At 35.5% G+C, this 12,983-nt stretch overlaps 1 protein-coding gene across 2 annotated transcripts in view; it reads left to right on the plus strand.

Moving 5' to 3' along the window:
- The window catches only part of mxd1 (MAX dimerization protein 1), a 37,198-nt gene extending 33,135 nt beyond the window's left edge, over positions 1 to 4,063 (plus strand). Inside the window, exon 6 of one of the 2 annotated variants that reach the window (XM_051109362.1) lies at positions 782 to 4,063. In XM_051109362.1, the coding sequence (XP_050965319.1) occupies positions 782 to 975 (194 nt within the window). In that variant the 3' untranslated portion in view covers positions 976 to 4,063. The remainder of the gene's footprint in view (positions 1 to 781) is intronic. The other variant, XM_051109363.1, reaches the window with a different exon arrangement.
- The last annotated feature ends 8,920 nt before the right edge of the window (positions 4,064 to 12,983 follow it).

Consider the following 12,983-nt stretch of genomic DNA (forward strand, 5'->3'; position numbering starts at 1 on the left):
TTAACATAAAATGATCTTGTGCTTGGTATTCAACACCTGTGTAAACTTGTAGTAGTAATAATAATAATAATAATAATAATATAATTTATATATATATATATATATATATATATATATATATATATATATATATAATATAAAAAGGTAATAATAATAAAAAATAATAAATAGTATTCCCATAAATAATATATATATTTATATTTATATAATCTAATATATAAATGTAGTATTTTAAGTTAGATTTATTATATTATATTATATTATATTATATTATAATAATATAATAAATTATAATATAAAATATAAAATAAATAATCTTTGTAAACTTGTAATAGTAATAATATTATTATAATATAATGATATTATAATTTTATATTTTTGTGTTATATAATAATGTAATAATAATATAAATTTTTTATTTAATATATTTAAATGTATTATTTTAAATTTTATGTTTGTAAATGGTGATTTCCCACTATTATATAGTGATGTCACTGCAGTTAGTAATGAAATCTGTAAATTACTTTCATTATCATTTTTTATTGATGCTGTCAATGTGTTGTTGCTGCCCTACTTTAGTCATTCGGCAGATACTTTTTTTCCTAATGTAATTTACGTTGCATTCACAGTATGCTAGCATACTAGGTCTGGTAATTTAAATATCTAATCACAGTTAAACATAATTTTTCACAATCTTTCAGGATTTTTGTGGTTTCACTCTACAGACCTAGGAAGGCTTAATAGCAAACCCTAAAAACTTTTCCTCGTCTTTGCTTTACAGAAGAGGTGGATGTTGACGTGGAAGGAACAGACTATCTGCTGGGAGACCTGGAATGGAGCACCAGCAGCGTAAGCGACTCGGACGAACGGGGAAGCTTGCGCAGTAGCTGCAGCGATGAAGGCTATTCCAGTGCCAGTCTCCGTCGCCTCGCCAACCCTCAGGAGAAGAGCCCAGCGCTGGGCTGCAGTCTATAAGAGCACAGATCACCCCAGGTTCCTCAGCCACTCATCTCCCACCACTTCAACCTGTACCTCCAATCACCTTCAGCCAGGTCCTCCTCTAATACTTGAACAGTGTTGTCCCTTTTCTCTTGCTCCAGTCAAGAGGAGGAAGCACGAAGAAAGTATTGGAATTCGGATGTGCCGTCCACCAACGACCTCATATATGCAGCACTAACTGGGAGAAAACCCCTCGTCCACTTGCCCCTCGTCCAATCAGATCTTCCCACCCATTCGCCTTCACTCCCATCCCACCATCCTGGAGAGAGGCACTCAATTTGGGACATTCCCATTCCCGAAAGACCCTCAAAAGACCCTAAAGACCTCACAGCCAGATGAAGAATGTGTACCATACCACACCCACTGCCTAGTCACTGTCGCACTCTGGGACAATCGCACCCAGGCTGTCTTACGCAGCCCTTTACGTTCCTTCAATCAAAACTGAACCGTCCAGACACAGGGCTGAGCAGTTAGCTAACCTACCAGAGCATGGTATTTTGCACTTAGATGACGACGTCCGTAGGAGTGGCCTTTTTACCCTCGTCCCAAGCCAGGTTTGCCGGATTCGGGAAAGCTGCGAGATCAGAGCAAAAGGGCTACTTCTACCGTGCAGCGAGGATCGCTTCGTGTCAAAAGATGTGCCGTCATGTCGTTTTGTTTTCGAAAACGTCTCTCCGAAGGGACTGCAGCTACTTTAGTGATGTATCAGGCGTAGTGTGTTAGCTAGTCTTAAAAAATATCTACCTGCACTGTCTAATACCCGCACGCCCGACACTCCCGCGTGGGCAGCGATTACTGACGTGTTGTTGTTTCGCTTTTTTTTTTTCCTCATGTGCTGTGCGAAAATCATCAGGGCGGTAGCAATATACCCCTCAACTGGACTTAACCGGTGGATTCCTGACGCAAGAGAAAATCTCTATCCGTCATTTTTTTTCATTTTAAATTTCTACATCGGTGGGGCGAAACGAAGCGTTTGCAGCATGAGATTCTTCGAGGGTTTTGTGGGTTGGGTTTATGAAACGGGGTGGGAATGGAGGTGACGTCTGGATCTCAGGTATCTCTTCCTCTCTCTCTAAGGACAGTGGCGTTTTTGGTGTGCGTGTGCATTTTCTTCACGTTTGTCATTTTCTCTCGACTGTTCGGCCCTAGGGCGACTCTAGAAGCACATTCCACGATAGAGCAGAGGTTTACGTCATTGCATGGACTGCAGACACTGATACAAAGGTCTGAGGATTCAGATTACCTGCTGTATGAGCGACGGACCTCTGCTCCTGCGCCATCAGGCTCATTGTAAGAGTGTGAGTGAGTGTGTGTATGTGTGTGTGTGTGTCGGTGGCTGCACTGCATTGGAGTTTCACTCCAGCTATTTACCATTTCAGCTAAATGTAGTCATGATGTGTATATAGTTCACAGAAAAAGAGAGATATCTACCCTATATGTACGTATATGGATAAAGTATTTATATTTGATCTACATTACAGACTATAAATATATATGAGAATATATTTAAGTAGTGATTGCCTTAGTTGCTTCGGTTCTCCTTATCGTTAGTTTCAATGTGTAGTTGATTTGCACTATATATAGATACGTATAAATACATATATCCTATTTTACACATCCTAAAAATCTTCGTTATATTTTTTCCTGCACTAAAATGAAAACGTGTCGACTAAAAAACATAAAAAGCAAGATAAACCTCAATTAAAAAAAAAAAAAGATCGGGATGTATTTGTTAGCGTGTTGGTGGCACTGCGATTGTGGAAAGTGGGTAATCAGAGTAGTCGTTATTATTGTGCCTGACGGGACAAGGAAGAAGCGTTTTTCTATAACACTAGTGAGCGGGTTCTTTCGGGAGCCTTGTGAAGGATCTGTGTGTTTGAATGTACTGAAATCTACTGTTGCATCACAAATTGTAGAATATTTAATTTTGTAGAACGTTAGATGCACCAAAAACAGATCAGATTGTTCAACATATGGAATGCTGCTGTTGGGTAGTTTTGACATTTAAAAACATTTAAAATTCCCAAAAAAAGTTTATAATTAAAAAATAAAAAGTATAAATTTTGTGTTTTGAGTTGTAGCCATGAGAGCATTAGAGCACGGTGTATTTTGGAAAAGGGGGAGGGTGTACTGTGTATATAAATATGTGTGTGCTTGTTTGTGACGTCACTGTCCACAGACAGAGAGAAAGAGTTCGATTTTGCTTTTTTTCTTTCTTTTCTTGTTTGTTTTTCTCTTTGGGGAGGGCAGGGGGTTTGGGGCAGTATGCCTTTTGTATTGATATGCTTTTTTGTCTCGTTTTTATGTTACAAGTGTTTAAAAAGTGCAAACAAAAAGTGAACTTCCTTCTCAAGATTGTGTCTTGTTAACGAATTGGTGTCTTGAAGTTTCTCACGACCCACCGAAGTAGGCTCTGCTACTTTCTGTGCAGTTCGACCTTTTTTTTTTCCCCCTCATAAGCCGTCTTCTGTGAACACCAGTGGCGGGACATAGCTAACGTGTTGCACTTACGAATGTTACGTGAAAGACTCTACGGTGCTGTCATTCACACAGATGTGAATTCCCGCTCTAACACGAACCCCTTTTTGTCCCGACGCTGCGCTTGTCACAGTCAATGATGTCACCGCGGGGGGTAGATGTACTACTTTTGATTTGTATATATGGGTTATGTACCGTACGTAGAGTACGAAACGGCTAAAGCCTTAAGACATACAAATGTATGGAAACAATAGATGTTATATCAGAAACTGATTGCAAACGTGGTCTGCTGAAATGAACCCATTGCCAGTCATTCCCACTGATCGTGACTGCGTCTCAGGTGTTTCACACCTTTCCAAATATACATAAACACACACGCACACACGCACACACACACACACACACACTCATCTTTGAACATGTACTGCCTCTTGTAAGCTAAACGAAAGAGGTTTATGTCTGTTTTACATCCAATCAGAAATGGACATTTCTATGCTGTTACTTTTTAAGAATTGGGCTACTTTGATGTTGACTGCTAAATATGTGGTTAAAAGGAATGAACTTAAAATAAAAAACTGAAAATGTAGAGAGCGTATTACTGTTTCTGTTCTTAACAAATTTTTTTTTTTTTTTTTATCGGTTATAGAGAAAGTTAGCATTCATATTTGTGAGGGTGGACCACAAAACCAGTCATAAGGATTTTGGTTTTTTTAAATTCTAGACCTTGAAATTTATACAGCAAAGTTGAATAAATAAACTTTCCATTGATGTATGGTTTGTTAGGATAGGACAATAATTGCCTGAGATACAACTATTTGAAAATCTGGAATCTGAGGGTGCAAATAAAAATTTAAAGTTGTCTAAATGTAGTTCTTAGCAATGCATATTACTAATCAAAAATTAAGTTTTGATATATTTACGGCAGGAAATTTACAAAATATCTTTATGGAACATGATTTTTACTTAACATCCTAATGATTTTTGGTATAAAAAAAAATGTATCATTTTGACCCACACAATGTATTTTTGGCTATTGCTACAAATATACCTGTCCTCCTTATGACTGGTTTTGTGGTCCAGGGTCACATTTATCTTAGTCAGTCAGTTGAAACATGCAGGTCCAGAACTGCGCGACCTGGATTTTGCCATCTTTGCTCAGTGAACTTTTACATTTAAGCTGTAAATTTCATGTGACTGCCATGCTATACAAGAGTTTATTTTCATGCAGTTAAAGTCATATAACATTTAAATAACACTTTCTACAATACAGACCGATTCAAAGCAACTTTAAAGTAAAACATAAAAAAATGTTCATTTTACAATATTCCTCAATTAGGAAACAATACTTTTGGTTATAATTGCACATTCAGTTTAAACTATAAAGAAAATAGTGGTATTCCATGCTCATTTAATAGCATTTGCAGACTTATTTGTCTTTTAAGTCTTGTTAAAAATATAGTTAACTCAAAAATTAAAATTGTCATTATTTACTTTATTTAACTTAGTCGTTCCAAACCTGTATGACTTTTTTTTTTATTTTGCACAACACCAAGATACTGGCTCCACTGACTTTAATTGTATGGATAAAAGACTTTCATTCTTTTGGGTTAGACGTTATATTTGGCAAATAAGAATTTAAAACTTACTGTTACAGAAACAGGAAAGGAAAGGAAAGGAAAGGAAGTGACTTGTGGCCAAGTATGGTGATTCATACTCAGAATTTGTTCTCTGCATTTCACCCATCCAAGTGCACACACACAGCAGTGGACAGCCAGTGCTGCGGCACCCGGGGAGCAGTTGGGTGTTTGGTGCCTTGCTCAATGGGTCTCATCTCAGTTGTGGTATTGATGATGGAGGGATAGTTCACCCAAAACATGAAAATTCTGTCATTAATTACTCACCCTCATGTCGTTTCAAACCCGTGGCCTTTAGTTTCTTTTTCAGAACACAAATTAAGATATTTTTGATGAAATCAAAAGCTTTATTTGTTTTCTTTGTGCACAAAAAGTATTCTCACAGCTTCATAACATTGCAGTTGATTTTAACAATGTTCTTACTACCTTTTTGGTTCTTGAACATGTCTGTTGCATTGCTGTCAATGCAGGGTCAGAAAGCTCTCAGATTTCATCAAAAATATCTTAGTTTGTGTTCCGAAAATGAACAAAGGTCGTACTGATTTGGAACGACATGAGGGTGAGTAATTACTGACTGAATTTTCTTTTTTGGGTGAACTATCCCTTTAAGGCAGGATGAAAATGGAAAAAAATATATTGCAGCCTGGCAAGAACACACTTGACAGCCTCTTCCATGGACACAAAAAAAAATTAAGAAGAAACCAAGCTCTCTAATAAAAAAAAAATGCCATTTCCTTTATTTCCTTTCCCAACCATCAAGTGGATGCAAATTTAGTGTTATCTTTTCAAAATTATGCATGATTTTTTTCCCCGACAAATTAAGCACAAACCTGTAGCCGATTATAAAGATTTCATCGCTCATGTCAGTCACAGTGCTAATTGCCTGCACAGCTAGAGATAGAGTTCACCAAAAAATGAAAATTCTGTCATTAATTACTCACCCTCATGTCATTCCAAACCTGTAAGACCTTCATTTGGAAATGTCAGAACACCGGCTCCTGCGTCAGCAGCACAACATGCATATGTCGTGAACGCGTGTCTGACACGGAAGAGAAGAAATTGTTGAAAGTCTTTTTTTTTTTTTTTTCTTCGCATACAAAAAGTATTCTTGTAGCTTCATAATATTACGGTTGAACCACTGCTGTCACATGGACTATTTTAACGATGTTCTTGCTAGCTTTCAAGGCTTTGAACGTGTCAGTTGCATTGCTGTCTATGCAGGGTCAAAAAGCTCTCTGATTTTATCAGAAATACCCAGTGGTTGAAGTGGGCCGGTAACGCAGTTACACTGTACACTTCTGCGTTTTAGCCTTTTGCGTACTGCCACTTTTTAGTGCGTACTGGCACTTCTAACATGTTGCCGGTACTCAAGTCAAAGCGTCATTAGGAATGAAATGAATGCAAGCGGAGTCAGTCTACATTAGGATTAGGGGTGTGGGGTAGATGCATATAACATGCACGTGAAAACTGCTTATTATATGCACACCAAAGTCAATTTCAGAGAATGAATAGCACGCCAAATAGAAACAGAAAATCGTGCTATTGATAGGCAGTTTCTCTCAAATCAGTTCATTATAACAAAAACAATACCTTTAAAATAAAAACTAAGCAGGTTTTTGAGATCGCCTAATTTTAAACCAGTAAACTCCTGAAAAGTCTAAGCATCCAGTAAGTGAAAACATTTAAACAGTAAGTTAAAAACAGAGCTAGTAATGCAGAGAATAGTGACTTACGTCCAGATGCCAGTAAATTATTATTTTCAGCGTGCATTTGGATTAAAAGCAGGAGTGTTTTATAATGAATGCTAGCTAAAGGTGTTTTATGCAGTGGTCAGATAGTGATTCTACAGTCAGGTACAGTCAGGACTTGTGCTTGTTTGTATTGCAAAAAGTTATTTAATGATTGACTGACTGACTGTGGTCCTATACATTCATTGTGAATTATGCAAATTCAAAAGTGCTTATTTATTTATGTATTTAATTTTGGGGGTGGGGGTAAGCACCGGCACTTGTTTTTTTTCCACTTCAAGCACTGGAAATATCTTAATTTGTGTTCCAAAGATGGTAGCTGATTTTATGTTCATGTCAGTCACAGTGCTAATTGCCTGCACAACACTGGAACAAATACTAACCCTAACCTTAACCTTAACCTTAAAACATTGGTAGCACAGCCTGATAGAAAACATCACTTTTTGCTGTGATCAGATTCTTTCATAGTATTTCTGACCTTTTCTTGACAGGTGACGTGTGTGAATGAGCTGACCAATGAAGACGCCTGCTGGGTGGGGTTTGCGCTTGACTGGGTTCGGGGAAAAAAATCATGCAAAACACCAGCAAATCCTGAATTTCTTTTTGCAGTTGCTAGTCACTGGTGGCAGGTGGTCATTATAATGTATAGGGGGAGGGGATGTTGTCAGTCTAAAGAGACTTTATTGGACAAAAAAAAAAAAGAAGTGGAATACAAGATGCATCATCAATAATTATATACATTTTCTGTCCATTTTAAACACATATACATGCTTTTCTTGGACCACATCAGAGCTAAAATGCATGAACTAAAAGCCACAAATCTATAATTGTGATTTCATGAGGTTTTTGACAATTGACTAAGACTGTACTGATAATAACCGTGCCAGTTAATAGAATAGCCGTTTTGCTCTCTGGCCCCACAGATCGTCTAATATGCGGTGGAGTCCCTGAAAATAGGCAGATGATATCTCAGCTGTCATTCAATAACTAGATCAGAGAGCAGAACGGACGATGGAAGCATGAAGGGGGAAGGGTAGGTGTCGTTTTTAGATGGCACAAAAGCGGAAGCAATAGACCAGACTAAGAAGAAGAGAAATGAGTGCTATCAGGGTTTAGACAGCCTAGTTGGATTATGGCTGCAAAGCTATAATGCTTAAAGGTCACCATAATGAACCCGTTTTCCTCTCCCCTCTTAAGCGTATTTAGTGTTTTCTGAGCAAAGTAAAAATAGAAGTACACTTGTCAAATTCAAGGTTCTTTAATGGCATCTGTAGTTCTAAAGAGTCTTTTAACTTTCATAGAATGTTTTCATTGCATAAGATTCTTTAGAGTGGAAGAAATAGTCTGTAGATTTTGAAAGTTAGCATTGTTCTTCACACTAATGAAAAAAATTGTTTTGTTTAAGTGAAAACCCTTTTAGGACCTTTATTTTTAAGGGTGTATTATTAAAAAATAGTGTATGTGAAGGGAGAAAGTGTCTGAAGAAAAAGTAATTTTCTGTTTGATTGATTCTGATTCACTGTTCATTCATCAAGTGTTGAACTGTGTCCAAAAAAAAAAGTGTAGAAACAATTTCCACTCAGAAATTTCACAAATAATTAAAGGCTCAGCCGGTAACATTAAATTAAATGTTAGAGTTTTTTTCTTTTAAATATGTAATTTTTCATTTTGTATTTGAAAGAGTAGTTTTCAACATATTTAAATTAAACTTGCCTGAGAGATGAAATTGCATGAGGTGAAACTCATTTTGAGGGGTTTCTCGAGCATAAAAAAGCGTTTTGATTTTTACATTTTGAACTTTTATTTGTATTTCTATATTAAGTCAATATTTAGTAAGCTTTATGCCTTAAACTTGACACAAGGTGCTTTGGATAAATATTTCTAAATGATTTAATGTAAATGTAAGACAGAAGCGTTTGCTTACTGGGTTGATCTTGTTTTGTGGATGGTTTACTGGAAGAAGTCATTGATATTGATTAGAAATATTTTTTGCAGTGCACTTACTGTAGTCTTGAGTGGAAAGACTAGAGTGCAAAGGTAGTTCAGAGGATTAGTAGCAATTTGTGGGTCAATATTTTTGACAGGACCTGAGCGTTAGTGGGTCTGTGGGTGGGTTTAAGTGTGAGTTTGTTTGTGCTTGTGTTTGTGTGTGGGTCAGAGTCTGTTTGACCCCTCTGTCCACCCTCAGCTCTCAGATTAGACAAATCCAGCAGCTTATCCAGCAGCCAGCCGCAGCAACCTTTGCTTCTCCACATGCACAGCAGCATTCATCGCTGCACTGATTAACACATGAACCCACAAACACTCTAAAACACACACCAGAATATAACACAATCAGTCATTAGATCAGTAGTCCTGGTGTATATGTATGTGTGTGTGATTTATATATATTAGGGCTGTCAGTTGATTAAAATTCTTAATCTAATTAATTACATGGTGTTTCGATTAATTCATCGAATTAATTGCAAAATAAATTTGACTATGAAAATACCCACAAAATAGTATTTAAAGGAGCGCTCCACTTCCAGAACAACAATTTACAGATAATTTACTCACCCCCTTGTCATCCAAGATGTTCATGTCTTTCTTTCTTCAGTCGTAAAGAAATTATGCTTTTTGAGAAACGCATTTCAGCATTGTTCTCCATATAATGGACTGATATGGTGGCCCGATTTTGAACTTCCAAAATGCAGTTTAAATGCGGCTTCAAACGATCCCAAATGCGGTTGTAAACGATCCCAGCCGAGGAAGAAGGGTCTTATCTAGCAAAACAATCGGTTATTTTCATAAAAATAATACAAATTTGCATACTTTTTAATGCCAAATGCTCGTCTTGTCTTACTCTGCCTGAACTATTTTTTTCCAGTTCATGACAGTTAGGGTATGTCGAAAAGGTACGCCCCTTAACTTCGAAATCGCCCTATATCGCTGTTCTACCTTTTTTGTTAAAGGTGTTTTTGATCTTCTTTGCATGTTCACTTTACAAAGACTGGGTCTGTACTTCTGCAGCGATGTAGGATGATATTGAAATGATTTTTGAAGTTGAGGGAGAAAATACGGTCAGAGTTTTTCGACATACCCTAACTGTCTTGAACCAGAATACACAGAGTTCAGGGAGAGAAAGGCAAGACGAGCATTTGAAATTAAAAAGTATTTAAGTTGTATTTTTTTAATGAAAATAACCAATAGTTTTGTTACCAACAAAAAGAAAGTTTTTGTTCCACAAAAAAAAAAAAAAAGGTTTGAAACATCGTGAGGGTGAGTAAATGATGTCAGAATTTAATTTTTTGGTCAATTTTGATGTTCTGATACTCTAAATAAGAAACTAAATCTGCCAGCAGGTGGCAGTAAATGTCTTTGAGTCATTCATTCATTTGATTCGTTCAAACGGCTGATTCATTCACGAATGAAGTAAATGTCTTTCTTTATAAATGGGCCTTTGAATCATTGATTCACACAATTCGTTCAAAATGCAGATTCATTCAGAAACTAAACACCGCTGTGTTGCTCGGAGACGCAACAATTTTGCTATGGTTTCAAAGGTAATATGTTCTCTGCAAAACTGAGCAAAAACATAATATTGTGTTTAAAATATAACACAATATGAACTTCTCATTTGCTGAACTCTTGTATAAAATCACATTTAAGCTTGTGATAGATCGGGACAAAATCAGCACTTGAGTCATATTTCTCTTGCTGCTCGTGGTATGTGATATATATAAATATGAGACAAAATACATGCAAGGGCTTTTTTTTTTTTTTTTTTTTTGCATATCTTGAATTTTAGGGCATAACTGCATTTGTGGAGTTGTTTACCTGCAACATATTTGTCAACAGTCAACTATATGAAATATAAGATGATGTACAGGTCTGGGGGCGGGGCCAGCTTAATTAACCAAACTTAATTAACTTTTTTCATTCTTAATTTTTAATATATAGTTTAATTTTTTATTTTTAATATATAGTTACAAATATGTAATGATTTTTTTTATTGTTACATTATAATTGTCTTTCCAAACAACATGTCAATCTTTTGTGCATTATTGTTGTGGTCTGTATGATTTTTTTTTCTTTGTAGTTATTTTTATGCCTTTTTGTTGAGATAGGACAGTAGAGAGCAAACAGGAAAGCATTGGGAGGACAGAGGAGAGAGATCGACGAAAGACCTCAAGAGGGGAATCGAACCCGGGTCGCCGTGAGCACAGCTGCGCTATATGTCGACGTATTAACCATGAGGCTATTGGCTCCGATGTCTGTATGATTTTTAAAGATGTTTTGAATGAAGTCTCTTATGCCAGCAAGGCTGCATTTATTTGATAAAAAAGTACAGTAAAAAAAAATATATATATATTTTTTTTTATTTTAATGAAGGTTTTGTATTTTAATATAAATTCAAATGTAATTTATTCCACCGATGGCAAAGCTTGGAAACGTTGGTGCTGTGATTTTTATTTTATTTTTTTTTTTTTTTTTTTGTGGATGAATAGAAAGTTCAAAGGCACAGCATTTATTTGAAAAATAAATATTTTGTTACATTATAATTGTCTTTGCTGTCACTTTTGATCAATTTAATGTGTCTCCAGGAAACACAGAACGTTCCCCTAAAGTTATTTTTTTCAAATAAATAACTATGGTTATTTATTTGAAAACCAAGAAATAACGTTCTGGGAATGTTTTTTTTTTTTATTTTTTCAACAATAAAATAATGTTTCCAGAATATTGCGGGGTCTTTATTTTTTAATAACCTAAAAATAACTTTCCTACAGAACGTTTCTCAATGATTATTCTTAGGTTATTTTTTATAACCATGTTGCTGATGTAAAGACTTTACTACTGATTATTTATTATTGTATGTTAATATTAATTTCTGCATATACTGAAACATTTTTACAGAATGATATTCACAAAGTAACACTACATGTATAAATACTGTACAGACTGAACCCCGAAAAACTGAAAAGTAATTATATAAATGTGTGTGTATGTACACACACACACTACTAGTCAAAAGTTTTTTAACAGTAAGATTTTAAATGTTTTTTAAAGAAGTCTCTTCTGTTCTCAGAGACTGCATTTGTAATGATTGTTTTCTATTTGAATATATTTTAAAATGTCATTTATTCCTGCGATTTCAAAGCCGAATTTTCAGCATCATTACTCCAGTCTTCAGTGTCATGATTCTTCAGAAATCATTTTAATATACTGACTTGCTGTTCAAGAAACATTATTATTATTATTATTATTATTACTATTATTGTTATTATTATTATTATCAATATTTAAAAGAGCTGAGTACATTTTTTTCAGGATTATTTGATGAATAGAAAGATCCAAAGATCAGTATTTATCTAAAATAATAAAATAATAATAATAAATGTATCTTGAGCAGCAAATCAAAATATTAATTAATATTATTTTTTTCTGAAGGATCATGTGACTGGAGTAATGATGCTAAAATTCAGCTTTGAAATCACAGGAATAAACTATTTTTTTAAAATATTGAAATAGAAAACCGTTATTTTAAATAGTAAAAATATTTCTAAATGTTATTGTTTTTGCTGTATTTTGGGTCAAATAAATGCAGGCTTGGTGAACAAAAATGTCATTGTTCAAAAACTTTTGATTGACTTGTGTGTATGTATATATATATATATATATATATATATACACACAGACACATTTAAAAATATATATATATATATTCATTTTTACTGTATATGTTGTCATTTTATATAGCCTGTTTAACTGCATTAGCCTAGAATAATAATCAGTGGTGTAAAATGAAAGTATTATTCATGTAGTAGTGGTTCATGACTGAACATGCATATGCTCAGGTGCAACATCACATCCTCTATATATGTGTGATGTCGCAGCACCTGAGGACATTGATGTTCAATGAGCGACACTTTCACTATCACAATCAAAGCGAGTGACAGATGATGGTGAACTGTTGTCCGGTCAGTGTGAGTGGGCAGAGTGCCTCCTTCCTCCACAGTCATACAGGAAACAACATGGTGAAGATGCCACAGGGCTGTGAGCTAACAGATGGAGAGCAGAGAGGCTGGATGTGGGCTGTGATCTCATGGGAGCAGAACTGAGGGGGAGAGAGAGGGAAATGAGAGGA

Source organism: Labeo rohita, chromosome 5 (genome assembly GCF_022985175.1).
Source record: "Labeo rohita strain BAU-BD-2019 chromosome 5, IGBB_LRoh.1.0, whole genome shotgun sequence".
In the NCBI taxonomy this organism is placed as follows: Eukaryota; Metazoa; Chordata; class Actinopteri; order Cypriniformes; family Cyprinidae; genus Labeo; species Labeo rohita.